At 36.2% G+C, this 27,873-nt stretch overlaps 2 protein-coding genes across 2 annotated transcripts in view; one reads left to right on the forward strand and one right to left on the reverse strand.

Annotated features, from left to right (window-relative positions):
- The window catches only part of LOC123270797 (endochitinase), a 166,135-nt gene that overhangs the window by 17,209 nt on the left and 121,053 nt on the right, over positions 1-27,873 (forward strand). The window contains exon 2 of the mRNA XM_044736949.1: positions 16,442-16,516. Within this exon, the coding sequence (XP_044592884.1) occupies positions 16,450-16,516 (67 nt within the window). The 5' untranslated portion in view covers positions 16,442-16,449. The remainder of the gene's footprint in view (positions 1-16,441; positions 16,517-27,873) is intronic.
- On the reverse strand, positions 3,209-21,023 carry LOC123270798. Its single transcript, XM_044736950.1, has 2 exons — positions 19,405-21,023; positions 3,209-3,223 (listed from the first exon to the last, which is right to left on the reverse strand). The coding sequence occupies exon 1, from the start codon at positions 20,845-20,847 to the stop codon at positions 19,858-19,860; it is 990 nt and encodes a 329-aa protein (XP_044592885.1). The 5' UTR covers positions 20,848-21,023; the 3' UTR covers positions 3,209-3,223; positions 19,405-19,857.

A 27,873-nucleotide genomic window follows, 5' to 3' on the forward strand; every position in this document is an offset into this window, starting at 1 on the left:
ATGCCAAATTATTGATCAGTACAAATATCATTGTCGCACAAACTAACAAAACTTGAAAAAAAATTTTTTTTTACAAAATGACGGCTGTTTAAAAATAGAAATCGATTTTCTTACTCATTTTTTAACATCCTCCAATTTTTTAAAAATATTACAAATTTGAAATTTTCAATTTTTATTGGTTAGTGCGAAAGCGAGATAATTGAAGAATATTCATGCTGAATTTCAAGTAAATCGGCTGATTAGAACCTAAGATATCTGCATCATCGTATCGAAAAAAGTAGTTTCGAAAAAAACGCGTTTAAAGTTTAACGTTTAGTTTCAGGCAGCGTAACTGATAAAATAGTACGTATAACTTACATTCCAGAAGTTATTGCCACCAAATTATCACCAGATGAAGTTACGATGTGTGTGTTTGATAGCCTTAAAGTGTCAAATCTAAAGAGTGATATCTTAACAGTGCGTAAATTAGAGAAAAAACGACAACAAAACAACAGTGGAAATAAACAAAAAGCTACTTATACCCACTCGTATATTCTTAAATTAAAATCACCCCAAGTATGTGATCATATTTTGAGTGAAAAAAGAAAAACAAAGAATCTACGGATTGAAGATGTATTTGAAACCCATGTCAGCAGTTCAATGAAAGGTTTTATTTATATAAATGAGTTTCTAAACCGAGATACTTATAAACTTTTACTAAAAACGAAAACTAGAATTAAAGAATTGAATTATAAGTTTGTATGGACACGTCATGGTATTATTTATGTAAGAAAGGATGAAAGCTCTGAAAAAATTATTGTAAACACTGATTTTGATTTAGATAGATTAATTTAACGTACAGTAGATTTAACTAAGATAATTAATACTAATATATTGTCAATTTTAAGTTTAAATATAAATAGTTTGGTAGATTATGTATCGCAATTATTAGATCTAGTCTCAGATGTTAAGCCACATATTATTGTATTAGTTGAAACATGGCTAAAACCAAATATTGATAACAGCATTTTTGGAATCGATGGATATGAAGTTTTCAAGAGAGATCGTAACTTAATACACAAAGATTCTGGCCGTTTTATGCAGGGAGGTGGAGTAGCATGTCTTATACACAAATCACTTAAAGCGAAAGTCCTGCACATATCCGCCTCAGACGATACTAATACACCAGAATTTATAATACTAGACGTTATCTTACAAACTGGCTCACATCTTCTACTCTCTTGTGTATATCGAAGACCAAATGGTCTTACTCTTTTTAATTTTATCAATATCTACTCTAAACTATCTCCTAATTTCAAAAACTCAGTAATTGCAGGTGACTTAAATTGTAATTTATTAGATTCAAATTGGAGTTCAAATCACTTAAAAACATTTATTAATGAATCAGCTCTTTTCTGTGTACCTTTTGAAACCACCCATCATACGAATTATTGCGACTCCTGGTTAGATGTAATATTACTCGATAATAAATCCAAGCTAGGTAAATTCTTTAAATCGGATGCCCCATTCATTGCAGATCATGATTACCTATACTGTGAATATCTCTTAACCTCTCCGCGACCCGCAGAAAAAACTATAACTTATCGCAACTTCAAAAACTGTGACCATACTGCACTCTCAACTACTTTAATGAATGTATTGTCTATTAGTGACGATGCTGTTAGAAATTCTGACCCAAATGAGCTACTTGACTATTTTCTAAAACATGTTATTGAAACGCTTGATATTTATGCACCCCTAGTTACAAGAAAAATAATGAGAAGCTCAAATACTTGGGTTACAACTGAACTGAAAAATAATTGTAGAGAGCGCGATGCATTATATAAACGGGCAAAAAGGACTGGTGATCAAAATTTATTAAAGCTATATAAGTTAAAGAGAAAGCAGCTAAAAATCAAATTAAATACAGCTCGAGAAAATTATTTAAAATATGAACTTACTAATCTACCATGTGGTCAATCTATCTGGAGTAAATTAAAACGTTTAGGGTTATTAAAATCGAACCCATCCTCACCGCTACATTATTTTGATCCACCTGTTCTAAACGAGTTCTATGCTGATATAGTAAGAAAACATGCCCCCTGTGATTCACTATTCCTAAATTCACTGGCACAGCATTATTCTAGCAAAGTAAACTGCATATTTAACTGGAGTCAGATTGACATTGTTGATGTTACAAAAGCTTTACAGCTAACATTGCAAAAATCAAAAGGTAGGAGTCCTGATGGATTGAGTTTAGGGTGGTTGAAAGATCATTTACCGCAAATAACCTTATTTCTCACGTCTTTATTTAATAGATCCTTAGTTACAGGTATCTTTCCCGATATGTGGAAAATGGTCTTTATAATTCCACTAAACAAAACTACACCACCTAAATCGCCATCAGATACTCGACCAATTGCAAATTTATCACATCTTAGTAAAGTATTTGAAAGAATTGTAGCAAATCAATTGGTAGCATATCTAGAAGACAATAACCTATTAGATAAATATCAATCTGGCTTCAGAAAGCATCACAGTACTCAGACAGCTCTCTTAAAGTTAACCGACGACATACGAATGGCTATGGACAAAGGGAACTTGACCATGTTAGTTGCTTTTGATCTCAGCAAAGCATTCGATTATGTCGATCCTAAAGTCATCCTGATTGCGATGGTGGAACTGGGTTTTTCTATGGATACCATAACGTGGTTTTACTCCTATCTCTCGAAACGATCACAATCGATTGTAGATGACTGTAGTGTACCAGTTGAGTTTCTGGAAATATCGTCTGGAGTGCCGCAAGGATCTGTGTTGGGACCTATCTTATTTCTTATTGTCATAAATCTAGTAGTAAAAAAGATAAAGCATTGTCATTACGGCTTATTTGCCGATGACAAATATATTTATCGCCAGTTCACTCCCTCCACATTGGATGAAACGGTCAGACTAGTTACTATTGATGCACAAGAAATTGCAAATTGGGCAAAAGAGCATGGCCTAAAGTTAAATTTAAATAAAACGGTTGCAATAATATTAGGTTCTACTGGTAAACTGAGGTTATTAAATACCGCTTCTCTTCCGCCTATTGTTATTGATGGCATCGCATTACCTTATGTAACTACTATTAAATGTTTGGGTCTCACTGTTAGTAATAATCTGTCCTGGAAAAGTCATGTCTCAAATACTATAAAGAAAGTAAATTCGGCGCTTTATAGCCTTAAAGTCAGGAAAAATATTTTTACTCAAGATGTTCGTAAATTATTAGTATCAACTACTGTATTACCTATTATTGACTATTGTTCTGCTGTCTTAGTTGACTCTACTGCAGACAATGATTTAAAATTACAACGAGCAGTAAATAGCACAATTCGTTTTATTTTCAACTTAAGACGTGATGATCATATTACGCCCTATCGGCGTAAACTAAACTGGCTATCAATAAAATCAAGACGAACTTACTTTCTAGCAACCTATTTCTATAAATTATTACGAGTTGAAAAACCAAGTTATTTAAGAGAATTATTCGTAGAAGATGTATTTCGACGTTCCCAGAGACTTGCAAATAAAACAAATAATGTAAACTTTGTGATACCACCTTTTACTTCGTCCTACTATGAAAATTCATTCGTTGTAACCATTATACGTCTCTGGCAAAATCTGCCGTTAAATATTATAAATTCATGTAGCCTTGAAGTTTTCAAATCAACTTTATTCGATTACTTGTTAGAATCCGATTTTGATTAACTTTTAAGATGATGAGTCTCTTTTACTAGTTAACTTATCTTAAACACATCGAAATTGCTATGATCAGTTTACAAGCAAGCATATATACATACAAAAAACTTTCTTTATATATGAGTTTCTTAGTTAAATCTATTAAAACTCGATCTATTATAATTCGATTATAAATTGTCTTATAAAAATTTCATTGTTATAAATTCTTAAGAAATCTGTCAAACCATAGTTATTATTATTATTATTATCAAATATAGATATAGTACTCACAGTGCATTATTATGTTACCACAATGTATCAACTATTTTTATAAAAAATCATTGTAGTATTAAAGCTTGCCATATGGCAATTAGCCTTGGCATAATAAATAAATAAATAAATAAAAAAAATTCTCTTAATCAGCCATCCCAGCTGCATACATTGGGCCTTCCTCTACTTTATATTGACTGTTTTCAGCATTTCTCTCTGTATAACGAGCAGTTCTTTCCTCTTTTGAAGCATCTGAAGCTCGAACCTCAGACCGTTCAATCCTTACTGCGTTGCGCCTAACAGCAAACTCATGGGATTCCAGACCTATTTTTATTCCCATTAGACTTATTATTTGTAAAATAGGATAAAAGCCTTCATTGAAAAAGCAAATTGCTAAACAATTAGCAATCTCAATTGTCTGGGACCCGGCATGGATAGGTTTGGGTGCAAATGTCCATATTAAAGAGTTAAGTGACTCGTTGTTATTTTGAGTTTCGCTGCCCAAGCAACGTTATAATAAAGAATCATCTGATAAGCATTCGTAAATAGGTTTCATAAATTTTAAAACCTTATCAGTTAGAGGTGGATTTTCATGGTGAAAGTCATCCTCAGTTCCTTTGGCCGCTGCTTTCTGCCACTTGCACCAGCTGTCTGGTCCAGGACGGCAATTCATGTGCTGAGGCTTCTAATCAGTTGAAATTTTATGCAAGTACGTGGCCCATATTTCTCGTTTCATATCTTCAACGGATTCAGGATAACGACGGATAGCTAATCCGTAGTACGCAGCCAACTGAGTGATTACTTTATCAGTCAATTTACCAGGACCCTTACCACCAATTCCACTAGATTCTTGTCTAATACGTTACAATGACCTTTAGACTATTGATATAGTAAACTAAAAGTATATGACAAGAAAGAAAAAAAGCTATTCATACTCAGGTAGCCTAAACCGACCGTAGTCTATTGTTGCAGTCGTCCGCTCAACCCGGTCTAGTTGCCACGACACTAAAACGGCTGTAACTTTGAAAATAATTTGAATTTTGAAAAATCCTTTCAGGGAGATATTTTTGAATATCTAAACTATCGAATTATGAAAAAAAAATTTTTTAATTTTTTTCAAAATTCTAGTCTAGAATACCCCCTTAAGTATGAAATAAACGGAAAGTTGCAGGGATGGCCTTTAGGGTCAACCGTTTTCCTAATTTTTAACTTTCCGCTAAGAAAATCGAGGATTTTCAAAAATCGGGAAGTTATTGGTTTTAACCCGTTTTCTTAAAATCGAGTTTTCATCAGATTTCCACGTTTTGAGGTATGTAATTCTTTTATAACTTTTGAACGGCTTGACCGATTTCATCGCGATTGGTGCCATTCAAAAGAACTTGACCAAACTTAGATTTTGAAAACACATTGGACTGATTCGGACCCGTAGATTTTGAGAAATCTCAAAAAAACTACAAAAAAAAATTTTTTTAAACATGGTTTTTTCGGAATAACTGTGAAACGGCTTTATCGATTGATTCCACAAACAAAATCAGCTCTTAACATTAAAAGACCACGTCGATTGTCGCCGGTCCGGTCAAAATTGGTTGATTCGTTCGTAAATTAACGTTGTCGAAAGAAAACCAAAAAAAGTGTTTTTTCGAAATCACACCGAAATTCCTAGTTCGATCAATTCTAACTTAAAGATTCTTAATGAGGCTTCAAAAACTGCGTCGAATGCCACCAACCACGTGAAAATCGGTTCATCCATTCAAAAGTTACTGCGGTTTGAAAATTCAAAAAATTGTGTTTTATTAAACTGCTATTAAAGTTTTGAGCTCGGAGAGCTCAAAATGACACAAAAATAATTTTTTTGAGCTCGAAGATTTCAAAAACGTAATGTGTAATTTTGAGCGCTTAAGTACAAAATGAGCGGGAAGTTGCAGGGATGGCCTTTAGGATCAACCGTCATCCTAATTTTTAACTTCCCACTAAGAAAATTGTAAATTTTCAAAAATCGGGAAGTTATTGTTTTCACCCCGTTTTTCGAAAATCGAGTTTTCACCACATCTCGACGTTTTGAGGTCCTAGGAAGCTTTCCTGACTATTTCCGTGGTGACGTCACCGTGTCTGTATGTGTGTGTGTGTGTGTGTGTGTGTGTGTCTGTGTGTTAGTGTGTGTGTGTGTGTGTGTGTGTGTGTGTGTGTGTGTGTGTGTGTGTGTGTGTGTGTGTGTATGAATGTAAATCTCGCATAACTTTTGAACCGATCATCCGATTCGATCGAAATAAGCGGCGTTCTGAAGAGTTTCTTTGCCCCTAGAATTCTGATACTAATTTTTAGAATTTAAGTCGATCGATTTTGAGAAATCTCAAAAATTAAATTTCCAAAAATTTGTTTTTTCGAAATATCTTTTAAACGGCTAAACTGATCAATTCCAAAAACTAATCAGCTCTCAACCTCAAAAAACCACGTCGATTACCATCAGCCCGGTCAAAATCGGTTGATTGGTTCGTGAGATATCGTTGTCGAAAAAAATTGAAAAAAATGTTTTTTTCAGAATTTCTATGAAATTTTCAGTCTGACCAGTTTACGTTTAAATATTTTTTAAAGAAGTTATTGTGGTTTGAAAATTCAAAAAATAGTGTTCTATAAAACTTCCATTATCATTTTGAGCTCGAAGAGCTCAAAAGCATAGAACAGCGATTTATTTGAGATCTAATATTTGAGAGCTAATTTATTTGAGAGCTAATATAAAAATTATATTTTTGAGCTCGATCTTAAAAAATAAGGGAATTGTTGAGCACTTTGGTATTGAGGTAGTGGGAAGTTTCAGGGATGACTTTTAGTGTCGACCGTTTTCCTAATTTTTTTTTTTGTTTTTATTCGGTAAGACTACAAAAAAAATTTTTTTCTATAATTTTCATCAATTATCCTTGCAGATAATTCAATTCTCTATAAAAAAAGTACTGAGGTAGTTTCTTCTTAATCTTAGCAAGTAAAAAGATACTGAGCTTCAAATACTCGCAATAAAAGAATATTTAATCAGATATGATTTTAGAATCTATGTTGTATCACATTTTTTGTTTAAAAGTATTTGATTATGAAATTTATATTTTTTTCTCAAGAACATATTGTACAATCTGATGTCGGTAATTCAGTTTGAACCAGTGACAACAAATGACAATTCAATAAATTGGTTCGTTTATTTGAAACACATGTAAAATGTACTAAAGTAGATTTTCAGATTGATCGTAAATGCTCGAAATACTGCTTAAAAAAATTAAACTAGATCATTTACTTCTAGCACTCTCTTGCGGCTTACATGAAAATTTATGGTAAATAAAATTTTTTGTTAATGAATAGTTTTTTACCCTAACCTAGCTGCATTTCGATAATTCTGTCTTGTAAGTAATTTTAACTAAAATAAGGAATAACCAAAAAATTAAATCAATCTTAAAGATTATATTGGTTGTATGTTTATTAGTAATTTTTTTAGAGTGAAGCTTTCCTTGAATATGTGATGAGTCCTGAGATAAGGCAGTTTTACGCGCGAACACTAACTGTTTATTTATCATTTATTTAATCTTTTTTCATGATTAAATTTAAAAATAAAAGAATTAATTTACGAAAGACTTCTATTTACGAACTCCTGCAAAGGTTCATGATTTTTTATTCGGTCAAAAAGCGTCCTAGCATCTTGTTAAGAATTTAAATTGTGATGGAGTAATTTATAATCAACTTCCGCGTACTTACTCCATTCATTGGATTTTTATTTTCATTTTTATTTAGTTTATACTTTTTAAATAATGCCAGTGCGCCACTTAATTTTAGTTTAAAATTTAAAAAAAAAAGAAACCAAAGTTTATTTCATAGACAAAAATTTCAAAAGTTTTTTATGATTGAAACCGATTCGACATGATTACAAAATTTTCAATCATAACTCAATCATTTTTAATCATTAGAGAAGTCAGAAATTCACCAATTATTTTATGATTAGAAATTATTCCATATGATTAAAAATTTTTAAACCTAACTGAATCATTCTAAATCATAAGAGGTGACGGAAATTCACGGAGTATATTATGATTCGAAATGATTTGACATGATTAACAATTTTTAATCCAAACGCAATCATTTTGAATCATTCCATAGACAAAAATTTCAAAAGTTTTTCTTTTGATTAAAAACGTTTCGACATGATTAAAAATTTTCAATCATAACTTAATCATTTTTTCAATCATGACAGATATCAGAAATTCAACGATTATTTTATAATTAGAAATGATTTGAAATGATTAAAAATTTTTAATCTTAAAATCATTTTAAATCATAAGAGGTCACAGAAATTCATGGAGTATTTTATGATTCGACATGATTAAAAAATTTTAATCATTATTAATCATTTTATATTCTGTCAATTTCTCAGTAGTTGAAATGATTTATAATGATTAATTTTGAAATTTCTAAAATGATTCACATGATTCGGTATGATTAAACATAATTAAAAAATTAATAATTTTTAATCATTTAAAATTATTTTGTTTAATCAGGGAAGCTTCCTGTGACCTTAAAACGTCGATATCTGATGAAAGCTCGATTTTTGCAAAACGGGGTGAAAACAATAACTTCCCGATTTTTGAAAATCTTCGATTTTCTTAGCGGGAAGTTAAAAATTAAGAAAACGGTTGACCCTGGAGGCCATCCCTGCAACTTCCCGCTAATTCCAGACCTACCCTCGCGGTTTTTGAAATACCGTAAATTTTCGGTACTAATGCGTTTACCATAAATTTACCGTTATAATTCTGAAATAATACGGTTTTTCTGTGGTTATTTTGGCCAGTTTTTTTACTATAGTTATACAGAATTTCTACCGTACTTTTGCTGTAAAGTTCAGAAATAATACGATAAAATTACCGTAAAACTCTAGAACTTTTACCATAAAAAATCTATGGATCAACTATAATATTACTATAATTTTACAATAATAAAATCGTATTTCTACGGTAAAAATACCGAAGATATACTACAATTTTGCCGCGTTTATACTGATATAATTTAAGATATAATGCTTTCTACCGTAAGATGGACGGTAGTGTTTATTACTTGGTGGGTCTTATTAGGTGACTGAGTAAATAATTACGGACGGTGTCTCTGATAGCTCAACTGGTAGAGCCTTCGGCACGTAACTAAATGATCTGGGTTCGAATCCTGGTCTGGACTAAAAAAAACGATCATGATAAAAATAATAGAGAAATTAATTTATTAACCTCTTAAAAATTATTCATGATAATTTATAATATTATAAAAAAAAATTTTAAGCTATTGAAAAATAGTAGTAAAGCAGCATATTTTTTGTATTTTACCGGTAATAGAAAGTAGGAATCTTCTTTTCCGGCTTTTTGCTGCAATATTGCCGCAGATATACAGTAAATATACGGTATATTTACGGTTTAAATGCTGTTAATATACCGTAATTTTACTATTGTATTGCCGTAAATATTCTGAATTTATTTTGTAATTTTTTCGTAATAATTCGGCAAAAGAACTGGCTAAAATAAGTGAAGTATTGCGGTAAAAATACAGCATTCATATCGTATAAATACCGAATCTGCAGCATTTCCAAAACCGTGAGGGTAGACGCTTAAAATTGCACTAATGATATTTTTGAGCTCTTCAAGATCAAAAATATAATTTATATGTTAGAGATAGCTTTTCTATACTTTTGAGCTCTTCGAGCACAGAAGTCTGATAGAAGTTTCATAACACACAATTTTTTGAATTTTTAAGCCGCAATAATTTTTAAATGAATCAACTGATAGTAATCTAGCTCTCTGCTTAAGATTGAAATCTTGGTGGTAAATCGGCTTCTCCGTCGTCTCGGAACAACTCCAAGGACCAGCTTCTCTTGTCACTCCTTCTTGATTATTTCATTGTTCCTGCTGCTTAGACTTGTCCGTTGCACACAGTTTGGTGGTTATGCCTCTTCTCCCTATGCACTGCACGGCTCACCTGTAATAACCCGAAACTACCCTTTCCTACTTTCTCTCTCGAGGCCCGAAGATCGAGACGCGCCAGTGCTGCGTCGAACAATTATCGATATCCGCTGACATCGATTCAGGGTATATTTACCCTGTTACAAACTCTCGAACTTCTTGACCGATTCGATCGCGGTTGGTGCTTTTTAAAAGGGCTCAACTGAACTTAGAATTTGAATACGATTTTGACTGGTAGATTTCGAGAAATTGCAACAAAATTACGAAAAACAATTTTTTAGAATATGGTTTTTTTGAAATAACTGCTAAACGGCTTTACCGATGACTTTCAAAAAGTAATCAGCTCTTAACATCAAAAAACCACGTTGATCGCCGCCAAGCCGGTTAAAATCGATTTATTTGTTCGTTCTTTTTAAGATATTGTCAAAATAATAATCCTTTACTCATATCTGTCAATAAAATATTCATAACTATTGGCACCATGCACTCTACGCTTTTTTTAAAATTGAATACATTTTTTTCTAATGTACACTATTATGAATTTATATTTATTAAAATTTCTTACACTACTCTCAATTCAAATTTATTAAAATTTTTTTTTATTTTTAACTTCCCGCTAAGAAAATCGAAGATTTTCAAAAATCAGGAAGTTATTGGTTTTACCCCGATTTTCGGAAATCGAGTTTTCACCGGATCTAAACGTTTTGAGGTCCTAGGAAGCTTCCCTGAATGTTTTCGCGATGTTGTCCGTGTATCTGTCTGTATGCATGTATGTATGCGTGTGTATGTGTGTTTTTTTTTTTTTTTTCCAGGAGGGGGGAATCCTTTTTACGGATTCAAGGCATAGATGTTTCGCCTGGATATGTGAGACTCGATGCAGTGTCATGCAAATACTCGACACTAGCGCCCATACTCACTAAACCCTAAACCTCTTTTCTTTTATCCTCTTATCCCCTATGGAAACCGTCGTGTAGGTATTACATCGCAGGGGGAGGAATTAGCTGCCGCTCTTCCTTCTTGTGGCTAAGGTGTTGTTTCTACCTTCCTTCTAAATTCTGACTTTGGATCTTTTTCTCTCAATGGAACGCAGTTCGGTAAGAACTTCTGTGGCGAAAGTGCTTGTGGCGTTCCAGGCAGCTTCACTCGACAACATTGCTTCTACTAACGTCTCTGGTTGGACTTTCTTGTTCAAACAATTCTCTAACTCATCTCGCTGAGGGTCAAAACGTGGGCATACAAAGAAAACGTGCTCTGCATCTTCAGCAACTCCTGGGCAGGACGGGCACTCCGGAGAGTTGCCGTGCTTGAAGCGATGTAGGTACTCTCGGAAGCACCCATGTCCTGACAACAACTGCGTCGGGTAATAGTTGACTTGACCATGGCTCCGGTTCATCCAAACGTCGATCTTTAGTATAAGACGATAAGTCCATCTACCTTTTCCTGCGGCATCCCACTGCAATTGCCATCGTACGATGCTGCGATATCGTTCTTCTGTTCTGAGTTCTTCGTGGCTAAGTGTGGTTGACCTTTTCCGTTGGTATAGGTTTCGTCTTTCTTCAGCTAGGACTCTGAGGGGCAGAGTTCCAGAAATGACGCACACTGCTTCCTCAGATATTGTTCGGAAGGCGCAAGCTACTCTTAAGGCACTCAGACGGTATACTGGTCCGGCCTTTCTCCACGCTTCTTGTAATTCTAATGCGTCAGCCCAAATGGATATTCCGTACGTGGGCACTGATGTGACCACAGATGATAATAATAGTCTTCTGCTCTGCTTTGGACCTCCGACGTTCGGCATTAGTCGTGATAGACTAGCTACCACTGCTGATGCTTTAGTACTCACATGTTCGACTTGTTGTTTAAAGTTCAGTCGGGCATCGAGCATCACTCCCAGGTATCGGATGAATGGTTGTGATGTAATTTCATGTTCTCCGATTTATAATTTGATTGTTTCTACTGCTTTCCTGCTAGTGATAAACACTGCTTGAGTTTTATGCTTGGCCAGCTCCAAATTCATCATATTCATCCATAGGTTGATGCGGCCGAATGTAATGTCAAAGGCCAGATTTATCTCTTCCAGATGTTTCGCGACTATCACTACAGCTACATCATCGGCATATGCAACTAACTTGACCTCTGATGGCAACGCGATTCTCAGGAGTCCATCGTACATGATGTTTCACAGGAGTGGTCCAAGAACTGAGCCTTGTGGTACTCCTCCAGTGATATCGTACTCCTTCGGACCGTTTTTCGTGTCATACTTTAGGACCCTATTCGAAAAGTAGCTTGCTACCATTCGAAGCAGGTATTCTGGTACTTTTTTGTCTTCGAGAGCTCGCATAATGCAGTCCCAGTTGGTGGAGTTAAAAGCATTCTTGATATCCAAAGCAGCTACCAAACAATACTTTTTCGTACCACCTTTCCATCTATTCCCGGCGATTGCCTCCTTAGCTGTATTGACGACCAGGTTGATTGCATCAAGGGTTGCTCGTCCTTTCCGGAATCCATACTGGTTGTCTAATAAGAGTGGATCAACAACAGTTTCTATCCTTTGATGAATTATACGCTCTAGTATTTTGCCCGCCGTATCTAACATACAGAGTGGGCGGTAAGATGATGGCTCATCCGGTGGCTTTTTTCACTTTGGAAGTAGTACTAATCTTTGCTATTTCCATCTTCCAGGAAAGATACCTTCTTTGATGCACGAATCATAGGTCTCTAAAAATAATGCTGGCGCTGCTTTAATAGCTGTTTTTAATGCAATGTTCGGGATTCCATCCAATCCAGGCGCCTTATTATTCCCTACACGTTTACATGTCTCCATAAGTTCCTCCTCTGTGACAGGTGGAATGTCTTCGTGGTTGAGCTGCGGTGATGAATAGGCGAACTTACTTTGCCTCGGGAACAGCGTGGAAACAATCCTCTCTAGGAGCTGCGGGCATGTGGATGACGGCATTGGCTGGCATTTTAGGTGGGTCATGACCACCTTGTACGGCCTACCCCATGGATCTTTCTCTCCTCTTCTACGAGCTCCTTCCAGCAGCGTCTTTTACTCTCTTTGATGGCTTTATTCAATTCTCGACGTGCCTTTTTGTAATCTGTCAATAACACTGCAGAGTTAGCCCCGCTGGGATAATCTTCTTCTTCTAAGACACTCTTTCCGAAGGGTACTGATGGTGTCGTTCCACCAGTGGACCGCCGGTCGTTGATTCATGTCCTGTTTTTGAGGCATAGTGGCGTCGCAGGCCTGGGAGACTCTTCTCATTAGTTCCTTCGTCTTCTGTTCAGCACTGCAAGTGGTGATCGGGTCGTTGTCTAACGCCACGACAAAGACATCTGGGTGAAAAGATTTAACTTTCCATCCAACTGCTTTAGTCTGTCTGGTTGCTCTTCGTAGATTCTGGCCAGTCGATACTTCCCAAAGTATTGCACTGTGGTCGCTAGCAGTGTAGGTGTTCATAACCACCCAGGAATAGCTCCCTTTCAATAGACTACTGCTGACGAACGTTAGGTCGATAATTGAACTTGCCTCTCCTTTAGTGTATGTTGGTGCATCGCCGGTATTGAGGAGGACTACGTCCAGTGTAGCCATTGCTTCCAGTAGTGCTTTTCCACGTGGATTAGTGAGCTTGCTGCCCCAGTCCACCGCCCAAGAGTTGAAGTCTCCAGCTATTGCCACGGGAAAATATTGGCTTGCATCTTCGACTAATCGATCAAGAAACTCTAAAAATTGTTCCATAGAAAAACTAGGCGGCGCATAACAGCTGTAGAAACGGATCCCATCTACACACGCAGCTACAAAACCAGCCTCTCTATTATTGACGACACTCTGAAAAGGAAGTTTGCCACAGGACCAGATGACAGCTTTGAGGGTGCTGTCCGTTTCCCATGGTTGGGTAATAAGGTGTTTATATGGTTCTGCAATTAGCACTAAATCTAGCTCTAGTTCGCGCGTGGTCTGAACAAGCAGGTCATGCGCGGCCTCACAGTGGTTGAGGTTGAGCTGCAATATCTTCATGTTCCTTTGTTTATTATCTTCTGAAACGCTTCCTGGAATATCAGACACCTATTAGTGCCGGCATAGTGGGCGAGGTCTTTTGCTTCTGGATTTTCCGCGCAAATTGCACATTTAGCTGGATTTTTACATTCAGCAATCTTGTGTCCTTCTTGACCGCATTTGATGCAGTGATTAGACCTGTTTATTTCATTCTTGCACTGTGATCCAAAGTGCCCAAAGTGCCAACATTTAAAACATTGGATCGGTCTCGTCGTCGCTCTTATTCGACAGTTAACCCAACCAATTCGGATCTTGTCGTTTCCGTCCAGTAATTTTTGCGCTGTGGTCGCTGGTAGTGTGACTGTTGCCATTTGCGTACCTCTAAAGGCCTTACGGATCTTTATTGCCTCTAGCGGTATTTCACAGGCTTCTCCGACTTCTGTTTTCAAGGTGACCTGGATGTCTTCCTTCGTCGTCGTGTCGTCGATGTCTCGGATCTCGATGGTCTCCTGAGGCCCTTTACAGATCACTTTGGCTTCTGCTTGAAGGATGCCCGCAATAGTTTTCTGTAAGGCTTGGCCATTGTCGGTGCTCTCCCTCGATAGCGTAATCAGCATGTCTCCGGCATTGGTCCTGTGGATTTTTTCGACCGTATTGCGGACCTGGTCTTCTGGGACGTCTTGTTTGATACGACGTAGTATCTCGGCATACTTGGCCTTATCAGCTGGGCGGATGATTAGCGCGTCAGGTCTGATCTATTTGCGCGGTTTTTTCCGCTTAGGCTCTGGCCGAGATTTGTTCACCGGTTGTTTTGGTAACCGCTCTCTCGTTTGCTCCTTCTTCTCCTTCTTGGATTGGACCTTCTGCCATTCAGTCACCTCTTTTTTTTCGGCGTTCTGCACTGCCGTGTTTTTCAGAGGGCTTGGTTTCAGGTCCTTTTTCTTCACAACTTGGCTGATCGTTGGGTCGGGAGAAGATCGATCTTTTCCCTTAGTTGACTTGCTGCTAGTTCTGCTTTTGTCTTTCGCGACTGATTCACCGTCACCTTCGGCTCCAGTGTCCATTGCTTCTTCATTCACGACAGTTGCTTGAATGCTTCTCTCCGGTATAGTGCGAGAAGTGCGTCGTACTGTTGAACGCCATTCTTCATCAAGTTTCTTGAATCTCTGGAGGGCATTGATACTTTTAAATTCACCAGAGCATCGTACGAAGTGGAGCGGGTTGTCATAACTAGGAACGGGTGTACCCTCGGAGATGGTACTCCTACCCCAGTTCCCTGAGGCCTAGCCGACACTTAGACAGTCCCGGAATACACGGACAGACTAGACTCGCTCGGAGCGGTGAAAATTCCGATCTCTAACACTCACTGCGTACTTCCTGATCAAGGCCCGAAGTGGCTGGCTCCTGATCCACTGCTGCAACTTACACCTCGGCAGAGCAAGCTCACATCAGCTGTGGCCTGCATCGTCGGAAACTACGACACGAGGTTCCGGTCACTCCCAGTGGGTCACAACAGGGAACGATCGTCTTGTTAGGTCAATTAGTGTGACCAACCCATTAAAGGGGAGTTTTGTCCACGGGAACGTATTTTATTTGGCTCCTACCCTCTGTACAAGGTACAGCGAGCGTTCTCCCATCCGCTACGGGGAGACGCGCCTGGTAGCAGTTTCTCCTCTGCCCCAAGCGTGTGTATGTGTGTGTGTGTGTGTGTTTATGTATGTAACCCTCTTATAACTTTTGAACGGCTCAACCGATTTCATCGCGGTTGGCGCCATTCAAAAGGGTTTGACCAAACTTAGATTATTAATATAATTTGGACCGGTTTGAATCGGTTAATTTTGAGAAATCTCAAAAAAACTGCAAAAAAAATTTTTTCAAATGTGGTTTTTTTGGAATCACTTTCAAACGGCTCAACCGATCAATTCCAAAATCTAATCAGCTCTTAAGATCATAAAGCCATGCCGATCTCTGCAAGCTCGGTCAAAATCGATTGATTCGTTTGTGAGTTATCGTTGTCGAAAGAAAACTGAGAAAATTGTTTTTTCGGAATTACTTTGAAATTTTTGGCTCGATCGATTTAAACTTGGAGATTTTTTTTGATGCTATAGAAACTGCGTTGAATGCCGCTAACCGCATAAAAATCGGTTCATTCATTGATTTAACATTCAAAAATTATTGCCGTTTGAAAATTCAAAAAATTGTGTTTTATTAAACTTCTATTAGAGTTTTGAGCTCGAAGAGCTCAAAATGACACAAAAATCATATTTGTGAGCTCGAAGAACTCAAAAAAACGTAATGTGTAATTTTGAGCGCTTAAGTACAAAATGAGCGGGAAGTTGCAGGGATGGCCTTTAGGGTCAACCGTCGACCTAATTTTTTAGTTTGGTTTTCTATGAAAAACGTGTTTTTTAGTTTTTTTAAACTACTATTTCCTAAAAATTATTGACTCCACAACATATCGAATCAAATAATAGTAACATTAACAATTACTTTTTTTTGCTTTCAGAATTGACTATGTTGCAGTTTAGCAAGTTATCATTGGGGTTACTGATTATTTTAACATTAGTTCATCCTAATCATTGTAAGTAAATATGTACGTTGCTTTTTTTTTTTGTAATTAAGACAAGTAGTGAAATAATCAACTCAAATAATAACACTAAATATTTAATTTGCCAGATCTAGATGTTGAAAGGATTTAATATCCTATTTTTTCTTGTTTTGTCCATTTATTTATAAGATTATTACAGATAAATTATTAAGGGGTTAGGAGGGCTTTAAAGGTTAGAAAAAAAGTATTTTCAATACTTTTAACTTCCCGCTAAGAAAATTGAAAATTTTGAAAAATCGGAAAATTATTGGCTTCACCCCGTTTTACGAAAATCGAGTTTTCAACGGATGTTGACGTTTTAAGGTCCTAGTTAGCCTCCCCGAATGTTTCCGCGGTGATGTCCGTATGTCTGTATGTGTGTGTGTGTGTGTGTGTGTGTGTGTGTGTGTGTGTGTGTGTGTGTGTGTGTGTGTGTGGCCGTATGTAAACCTCTTATAACTTTTGAACAGCTCAACCGATTTTATCGCGGTTAGTGCCATTCGAAAAGCCTTGACCAAACTTAGATTTTGAATACAATTTGGACCGATTTAAACCGGTAGATTTTGAGAAATCTCAAAAAAACTACAAAAAATTTTTTTTTAAATGTGTTTTTTTTTTAATTAGTTTCAAACGGCTCTACTGATCAATTCCAAAAACTAATCAGCTCTTGACATAAAAAAACCACGTCGATCGCTGCTAGCCCAATCAAAATCGGTCGATTCGTTCGTAACTTATCGTTGTCGAAAAAAAACCGAAAAAAATGTTTTTTTGAAATTACATCGAAATTTTTCATTTCGATCCATCAAAACTTAAAGATTATTTTAGAGGCCTGAAAAACTGCGTCGATTGCTACCAACCGTGTGAAAATCGGTTTATTCATTCAAAAGTTATTGCGGTTTTAAAATTTAAGAAATAGTTATCTATCAAACTGTCACCAGATTTTTGAGCATGGAGAGCTCAAAATAACACAAAAATTATATTTTTGAGCTCGAAGAGCTCAAAAACGTATTACGTGCGATTTGGAGTGCCTAAATATGAAATTAGCGGGAAGTTACAGGGATGGCCTTTAGGTTCAACCGTTTTTTGAATTTTTTTTTTGTTATACAATCATATATTTTATTTAAACAATTCAGCACATCAAAGACACATATGGATTCCATGTCAAATTGACCAATATTTGAAATCGACCCCGTTCCATTTGGATGAATTTTGTTCAGAAGTTTTTTTTTATCATAATACGAAGTTCTGCCAAAAGAAAAAAAATGAAAAAATTTTTTTCAAAAGATATGCAAATTCAAAATTTCGCGATATTTCCAGTTTTTCAATTTTGTTTTTGCAATATCTCGAATACTATCATATTAGAATGCAATCATCTCGAATGATATTATAGATACAAGAATGGTCTTTTTTTTCGAAAGGGGACACTTAGGGCTATTGAAAAAAAAATATTTTGAAAAAAAATTTTAAAAGATGCCAAATTTATCAAATTTTGAATTTTTGAAAATCGTCAAAAATGAAGACCGCTATTAAAATTTTGGCTCAATTTCTATGTATGATACCTTGTACTGATCCTAAAAGATCCTGAAATTTTTGGATAGGGGTTTTTTCTTTTTCAAAAATCTTTGAAGTTCAAAAATTTTCAAAAATTTTAGAAATCCAAAAAAAATTTTTTTTTTGTTTTTTGCAACTTCTATATAAGGTAAAGTTATGCGGATACATAATATTGTAATTTTGAGTATTTAAAAATCGAATGAACGATGTGAAAATATTAAATAATAAATCAATTTCAACTTTTTTTTATTTTCTAGACATAATCTTAAAGTCAAGCTTAAGGCATGATATAATTTTTTATTTTTTTAACGCATTATATATTTTGTCCGTTTCTTCACTTCAATTACAGTTTTTAATCTCAAAAAACTCAAACAGACATTAATTTTCTATAAAAATTATAAATAATTTCATGAGACTATCAATTTTTTTTCGTTCTTTCGCATACTTATTTACTTACGAATTACTATAATTTACTTACGAATTACTTTAATTTACTTACGACAATTAACGAATTCTATCATGCGTTAAGGATGCAAGATTATATCTAAAAAATAAAAAAAAGTTGAAATTAATTTATTATTTAATATCTTCACGTCAAACATTTGATTTTTAAATACTCAAACTTACGATATTATGTATCTGCATAACTTTACCTTATATAGAAATTGTAAAAAACAAAAAAAAATTTTTTTTTGAAATTGAAAAATTCATATTTTTATTTATTTTATTTATTTATTTTATTTATTTTCTTTATATACATCTCAACAGCCTAATGGCCAATAACAGAGATACAAAAAGATACAAATGTTATTCTGAGTGGCGCATGACAGCTAACGTTCTTTAATAATACAAAGTTTATCATTATTTTTCAGTATAACAAAAATTATAACTATAATTATACTTTAACTTAACTTTATACAGAGTATACACTATAATTAATATACTATATTTAATATACTATATTCAATGTACTTTACTGTAGCTGGATGACATTAGGATATATTTTAAAAAAAAAAAAAGATTGGTGGTCTACTCATCTGGAGTTAACTATGATTGAAGCTATGGCACTGACACTGATGCTTGACATACAATCGAATAGATCAATATTACTGTCCTGCTGTACAATGAAGTTACAAATGTTAATTAATCTATATAAAGGTGAAGAAAGCGTGAAGTTATTCTTCAACCGGGGTGGGTAGAAAGGCTGATCTGATCGTAGCATTCGTTGAGGTACTAATATAGGTAACCTTCCAAGGATCCTGGGACAATCTATATTATTAGAAATTATACCAGCTACCAAAAGTATAAAAATTGTGGAGAGTTAAAGTCACCCAGTAGTACCAAAGCTTCAGCTTCCATTGCAGAGTGTGACGAGAGCAATTCAAGGAGATCGGAGTAGATATGTGTAGGCAGGTCAGGTGGAATATAAATATTTACTATATGAGTTTTAATATTAAGATTAGTAATTAAAATTCCCACGATCTCAACCTGGGGGAAGAGTTGATGAATGTTATCAAATTTTAAAGGCACTACATTCAGAGTATTCCTGCATGCAATCAGTACACCTCCACCTGATCTTCTGAACTCCTCTCGTCGATCACATCTAAAAACAGAATAATTATTATTAAATATTTCGCTATTATGAACTCCTGACTTAAGCCATGTTTCGGAAAAAGCAAAAATGTCATACTCAACCATATATGTTTTACTAAAGATGTCATCCAGCTTAGTATTTAATCCTCTAACATTCTGATAATATAATGTAAGTTCAAAAGAACTTAAGTTTAAGTTGTTGACGCTCTTGGAGTCGAAACTGAAGTATTTTGACGACCCTGAACTATGATCGGTTGACCGTTTCGACTGACAATCTTCAAATTCTTCTCTCCAGCTGCTATCCTCTCCTGAAGTTGTTGTTGGACTAGCTTCTGCTCCTTCCTTTGGAGTACTGTGCGATCGTGAACGGTTGAGAGGTTCTTTACTGGTAGTAGAAAGTTTTTCGTCCTCTTCGCCTTTATCAAACCCGATATTATCTGATCAACAGAAATGTAATTAGCAAAAGTAACCTTGATTGGTCTTGGGTGAAGCGATTCTGAGGAAAATTTACCAATTCTAAAACACGAAACTATTTCAACCTTGTTTACAAGAGTGTCGCATATTCCTTGTACTTGACTTAAATCATTTGATAGACGTTCTGAAGATGATACTGAATTAGGTTCGTTGATTCCAAGAAATAATGCATTGTTTCTTCTAGCCATTTGATCATCAACCTCCCTCAGTAATACTATATTGTCATTTAAACATTGAGTCTCAAAGATTCTGTTAGTGAGCTCTGTAATTTTTTCATTATTAGTGTTGATTGTGTTTGCATTCAACTCAATTCTAGTGTCAAGTTCAGTGACTTTATTTTCTATTGAGCTAATTCTCTTTTGAAATTGCTCTGTAAAGGTTTGCACTTGAGACTTTAGTCCGTTTACACTGGTAATGACAGGAGCTAATTCAATTTTGATGTCATTTTTGAAGTCTTTTCTTAGTGCGAGCATTTCTAGTTTGAGCATGTCGCGGATTTCATCAGAAGTGGATGCGGATCCTCTTCTTCCGCAACATCTTTGGAAGATACCACCAGATAGAGGCACGGCTTGTTTTGCACAACTGGGATGATAGTACGATTGACAGTTAGTACATTGTGCATGTTCTTTTGCGATACTTGATGAACACCCACGACATTTAGCGCCGACCGGAGTATTGGCTTGTTTATTGTCTTTAGCTTCACTCATTATGTTAATAAGAATCTACTACACCGTAAACAAATGTATAGATTATGAACACAATGATTTACACTATTGTTTATATTGGAATGTCACTTGTTAAGGTTACTTATTTTATCTTTATAGTTTATGGCAGGTGAATACGGCACTGGGCTGATAAAGTTGTCTAAAGTCACGTATATATGCGCCCTGGAGTATTACATTACATGAACCTGGCACTGAGCTTAATAAAATTGGCTAATACCACGTTACTAATAAATATTCTCAGAAATATATCAAAATCCAAAAATATATTGGTTAATATAATATGATGATATTGAATAACACTTTCCCTGAGAATATGTTCATATAATTATGCCAATTTGGAGCAATAAATGTTCTTTTAATTTCAGTGTTTAATTTTTTATATAATGACGCCACGTGTAAGGTGGCTAAAGTAACTGCCTATGTGCGGTTTATAGAAAAGCTAATTATTGTTGATATTAAAACACAAATTACAGTAGTGAATTAATTAATATATTAAAAAATGATTTAGTCACACTATAATATGCAATTTATAATTAGTTAATGCAAAATAGTAACTGTTATTCACTAATAAATACGGAGCTCTATGAGTACGTGTGTACGTAGTTAGCGCAAGCGCAGTATTTTTGAAAAAGAAAAAACCCCTATCCAAAAATTTCAGGATTTTTTAAGATCAGTGCAAGGTATCATACAGAAAATTTGAGCCAAAATTTTAATAGCGGTCTTTATTTTTGACGATTTCCAATAATTCAAAATTTGACAAATTTGGCATTTTTCAAAATTTTTTTCCAAAATATTTTTTTTTCAATAGTCCTAAGTGTCCCCTTTTAAACAAAAAAAAAGACCATTTCTTTATCTATAATAGCATTCGAGATATTTCGAAAACAAAATTGAAAAACTGGGAAAATCGCGAAATTTCGATTTGGCACACCTTTTAAAAAAAATTTTTTTATCTTTTTTCCTTTGGCAGAACTTCGTTTTATGATAAAAGAGAACTTCTGACCAAAATTCATCCAAATCAAAAGGGGTCGATTCCAACTATTGGTCGATTTGACATGAAATGACCCATATTTAAACAATATTTTGTGGAATTTTTATTTGAAAATTCTGAAAACTCAGCCGTTCAGTACCTCATCTCCCTTTACGTCTCAAAAAAAAATACTCTCACTGAGGACATCACAATTCATTATTGGTTCATCTAAATTCAAAGAACTGAAAATATTTCGTTACTACATATGGATAAATCTTATTATTGGACGAAGGATTTTTTTTTTATTACAACTTATTTTTTTGAGCAAATACATGGTAAAAGTTTGACCAAAAAATGGGTTTTATTTTTTCAAAGTCTGTCAAAAATTCAAATCAAAATTTTTTTTTCTTCTTCGTCCAATAACGAGATTTATCCATGTACTAACGAAGTATGTTTGGTTCTTTGATTTTAGATAAGCCAATAATGAGTTATGCTGTCCACGGCAAAAGCATTTTTTTTCGAGACGTCAAGGGAGATGAGGTACCAACGGCTGAATTTTCGGAATTCTTAAATAGAAATTTCACGAAATACTGTTTGAATATGTATTTTTGATATGCTGAATTGTTTACATGAAATATATGATTGAATATACTAAAAAAAAAAAAAAAGTTAAAAAACCCTTTTTTAACTTCCCGCTAAGAAAATCGAAGATTTTCAAAAATCGGGAAGTTACTGTTTTCACCCCATTTTTCGAAAATCAAGTTTTCATCGGATCTCGACGTTTTGAAATCCTAGGAAGCTTCCCTGAATATTTTCGCGATGTTGTCCGTGTATCTGTCTGTATGTATGTATGTATGTATATGTGTGTGTGTGTTTTTTTCCCTTAGGGGGGGGGGAATCCTTTTTACGGATTCTAGGCATAGCTGTTTGGCCTGGATATGTGGCGACTCGACGCAGCGTCATACTAAAACTCGACGCTGACGCCCCTACCCACTAAACCCTAAACCCCTTTCTCTTCTATCCTCTGATCCCCCATGGTACAACCGTAAGGCATTTCTTCGCGGGGAGATGAATTAGCTGCTGCTCTTCCTTCTGGTGGCTAAGATGTTATTTCTTCCTTCTGGATTCTGTCTTTCGCTCTTTTCCTCTCAATGGATCGCAACTCTGTAAGCACTTTTGTAGCAAAAGTGCTTGTGGCGTTCCAGGGAGCTTCTGACGACAACATTGCTTCTACTATTGACTCTGGTTGGGTTCTCTTTTTCAAAATCTTTTCTAACTCATCGCGCTGTTGGTTGAAACGTGGACACACAAAGTAAACATGCTCCGCATCTTCATTGACTCTTGGACAGGACGGGCACTCTGGAGTATCATCGTGCTTAAAGCGGTGAAGATACTTCCGGTAACATCCGTGTCGTGATAACATCTACGTTAAATAATAGTTAATCTCACCGTGACTCCGGTTGAACCACACATCAATCCGAGGTATGAGATGGTACGTCCACCGACCATTTTCTGCAGCATTCCACTCCTGTTGCCTTCTTGCAATGCTATGTTGCCGTTCTTCCCTTCTAAGTTCTTCAGGGCTCAGTGTGATTGACCTTTTTCGTTGATATAGGTTCCATCTTTCCTCAGCTAGGATTCTGAGAGGCAGAATACCGGAAATAACACACATTGCTTCCTCTGATATTGTGCGGAAGGCGCTAGCTACTCGTAGGGCACTCAGTCGATATACTGGTCCAGCCTTTCTCCATGATTCTTGCTTCTTTAGTGCGTCGGCCCAAATGGATATTCCGTAAGTGAGCACCGATGTGACTACTGATGACAATAATAGCCTCCTGCTCTGCTTTGGGCCGCCGACGTTCGGCATCAGTCGTGCGAGACTAGCCCTCACTACTGACGCTTTGGCACTGACATGTTCCACTTGCTGCTTGAAGTTGAGTCGGGCGTCAAGCATCACTCCCAAATATCAGATATAAGGTTGTGATGTGATTTCTTGTTCGCCGACTTTCAGCTTAATGGTCTCTATTACTTTTCTGCTGTAATAAGCACTGCCTCAGTCTTGTGTTGCGCCAGTTGCAGGTTCACTGCGTCCATTCACCGGTTAACGCGCTCAAAAGTGAGATCGTGCATATGGTTTATCTCGTCAAGGTGGTTGGCAACGATCACTACGGCTACGTCATCTGCATATGCTACGAGTTTGACGTTTCTTGGTAAAGTTAGTCTTAATAGACCGTCATACATAATACTCCACAGGAGCGGGCCTAGAACTGAACCTTGTGGTACACCTCCAGTAATATCATACTCCCTCGGACCGTTCTTCGTGTCATACTTCAGGACCCTGTTTTCAAAGTAGCTTACTACGATCTTAAGAAGGTATTCTGGTACATTTTTCTCTTGGAGGGCCTGCATGATGCATTCCTAATTGGCGGAGTTGAAGGCGTTTCTGATGTCTAGAGTCGCTACCAGGCAATACTTCTTCGTTCCACCCTTCCATCTGGTTCCTGCGATTGCTTCCTTGGCCGTATCAACAACCAGTTTGATTGCGACGAGGGTTGATCGTCCTTTCCGAAATCCATACTGATTGTCTGCCAGGTGTGGGTCTGCTTCAATTCTCTGGTGAATTATACGTTCAAATATCTTACCCGCTGTATCTAGCATACAGAAGTGGGCGGTAAGATGACGGTTCATCCGGTGGCTTTTTCCCTTTAGGAAGCAGCACTAACCGTTGCTGTTTCCACTTTCAAGGAAAAATCCCTTCTTTGAGGCAGGTGATGTTTAATCCAGGAATAATGCCGGTGCTACCTTTATAGCTGTTTTTAAGGCAATATTAGGGATTCCGTCTAATCCTGGTGCTTTATTACTCCCTACGCGGTTGCTAGCCTCCGTCAGTTTGTCACAGTGTTTACACGCTGTGGCATTTCCCGCCGGGCTTGAGCACACTGGTGGGAGGCTCCGGCAGATGGCGGCACCTCCCAAGCTGATAATAAGAAGTTTATTAGAAATAATATTTAGTTTTAAGTTAATATCGTTTATTTATATTTTATTTCAGCCCAGAAGGCGATCGGGATGGTCGCCGGTGATTAAAATTAGCGCGATTCAACTTTGAAATTTAACTTAAAGAATTTAATTTGTTTAATTAATTCAATTTACTAAATTAGATGGGGCTCCAGTGAGTGGCCAATGGGCCTGAGAATACCCGAGGCCCCCAGTCTAGAGCAGACGAGCCTGACGCTCAGCTCAAATTTGTCTTTTGAACTCACGTTTGATTTGAAATTATTAAAGAACTATCTAAACAATGATTATGGTTGTTGTTGAAATGTTATTGCATGCGGATGCTGGCTCAATTTGCGCTTCGGGGGAGGATTACTCAGTATTTGGAGGAATTGGAAATTTTAAAAGAAAAACGGTACCGGCGATAGCCCGAGGTGACGGGAAGTCCCTCATGAGGGCAGGTCGGTAGCCGCAGCTGGCAGCATGCTGCTGGCGGAATAGATAGTCAGTCACAGGCGTGATACTAGATTGCAAGCACCAGTGTGGTCAAGCCATTCAATTTTGGTATAATAATTTGCAATTGTTGTTTAAGTTGCTTAACAATTCTTTATTAATTTACTGTTTGGTTCGTTTGAGACTAAATTTGGTGATTTTGGCTGATCGTATTGACGCATTCTGGTAAGTCCTTGAGTATTATTTCACCGCGGTAATTACTGAGATTTTCCCGGGCGGGAGCCGGCGCCGGTTTTCCTCGTGAGGCCGCCATCTTAACCACGTGGCTGACCCGTAATGAATTGATTACAGTGAACTAGTTGATAATAAAATTAAGTTCAGTTATAATCAAACGTGGGCTAATTTTTTTGTTAAAATTAAAGAAAGGCCTTTCGGGGAAAATCTTATGGCGGCTGATTGCCTAATCACGTCCTGTGGCTCGCGTTAATTTATTACGTAAGTACTTAAGCCAAAATTGGCACTGCGGTATCTTTATGATTATTATTTCCCACACGACATATTATTGTAATATTTATAATTTGTACAGCGTGATTTACGATTGATATTGTTAATTATTAATTATTACAATCATTATTTTGAGCGTCATTAACAATTAATATTACTAAATATTAATTGATATTACAATTGTTGTTTGGATTTAATTTACAAATAATATAGATAAATATTGTTTGGTTTCTTTTACAACTATTATTTTTGCGATTAATGACATCAGGCGTCAAGTATTATGAGTATTAATTTAGTTTAATTTATAAGTATTATTAATCATCAAAGCGATTATTATTTTGCGTTATTTATGATTACTATTGTTAGATGTTAATTGCCATCGCAGGTATTATTTTCAAGCGCAAATCATATTTAATATTATTAAATCTCGATTATTGTTAAGATTATTGATTTATTGCGAGTATTATAATTTCCGAGCGCAATAATATTATATTTTAAGTTAAATAGAAAGTTATTTGTTAGTCAAGAATTCCACAAAGGATTTATTTGTAATTTAAAATAAAATTAAGTTGGCCCATGAAGGATCTCAGTGATTTAAACCTCTTAGGCCTTAATCTAAATAAATTTATGGCTAAGAATTTATTTTGAACTATTCCATTTTTTGAAGTATTTTCTTTGATTAATTCCTTTATGCTAACTATTTGACTTTCCTGTATTCTCTCCCTGCAACTCATCTTCCTATCTCACTTAGTTATTATAAAATAGTATTTTATAATAAATTTGTTATTATTTCCGATTCTAAGGTCCATTCTAATCGTAATCTTGATTTCTTCGTGGCGTATTTTTCACTCATACTAATTTAAATCGTTAATTGATCGTCCGGCGCGGCCCCTGGAATTTTTATTATTTTTGGTAATTTTTAGAAAAATTACCTGGCGTCTTATCGTGCACTAACCCAGCCTGAGGAGTTTCGGGGTAATTTTATTATTATTTATTAATAAGGGCGAGCGTAAAAGACTTTACCCAACCGGTACCTCCGCCTACGGTCAAATTTTTTTAAATTTTGGGGAACAGTTTTGTTACAAGTTCTTCTTCTGTGACAGGTGGAATGTCCTCCAGTTCGCCTTGAGCTAACTGGTAATGAAGCTCACGTTGCTGCAGAAACAGCGTGGTAACGATTCTCTGCAGAAGTTGTGGGCATGTGGGTGCCGGCATTTGTTTGACTTTTAGGTGAGTCATGACCACCTTGTACGGTCTACCCCACAGGTCTTTGTCCAGCTCGTTGATGAGCTCTTTCCAGCATTGCCTCTTACTATCCTTGATGGCTTTGTTCAATGATCGACGGGCTTTTCTGTACTCTGCGACCAGCTCCGCAGAATTAGGTCGTCGATAGCCACTCTGGAATATTCTTCTTTTCTTCAGACACTCTTTCCGAAGAACGCTGATGTGGTCATTCCACTAGTGTACTGCCGGGCGTTGGCTTATGCTGCGTTTTCGTACCATACTTGCGTCACAGGCCTGGACAACTCTTTTTATCAGGTCTTTGGTCATTTCTTCTGCGGATCCAGTAGTAATCGGTTCACTATTCAGGGCTACTACCAATGTGCTTGTGTCAAAAACTTCACTTTCCATCCAATGGTATTGAGTGAATTGATTGGTCTTCTTGTATTCCGGCCATGTGATATTTCCCAGAGAATTGCCTTGTGGTCGCTGGTTGTGTAGATATCCATCACCCTCCAGTCGTATTTCCCACTGATGAGGCTGCTGCTGACGAAAGTGAGATCTACAATCGAGCTTGCTTCTCCTTTAGTATAGGTTGGCATATCACCACTATTGAGCTGGACTACATCTAGTGTAGTAAAAGCTTCTAGTAGTGCTTTTCCTCGCGCATTGGTTTGCTTGCTGCCCCAGTCTACTGCCCAGGAGTTGAAGTCACCGGCGATCGCGACCGGATAATGCTGCTTGGCGTCCTCGGTCAGTTTGTTCAAGAATTCAGTGAATTCAACAATGGATAGGCTAGGTGGTGCATAACAGCTCTAAAAACGGATGCCGTTAACTGTACTGCTACAAAGCCGGCATTATCATTGTTAACT

This window comes from Cotesia glomerata, linkage group LG8, assembly GCF_020080835.1.
Source record: "Cotesia glomerata isolate CgM1 linkage group LG8, MPM_Cglom_v2.3, whole genome shotgun sequence".
NCBI lineage: Eukaryota > Metazoa > Arthropoda > Insecta > Hymenoptera > Braconidae > Cotesia > Cotesia glomerata.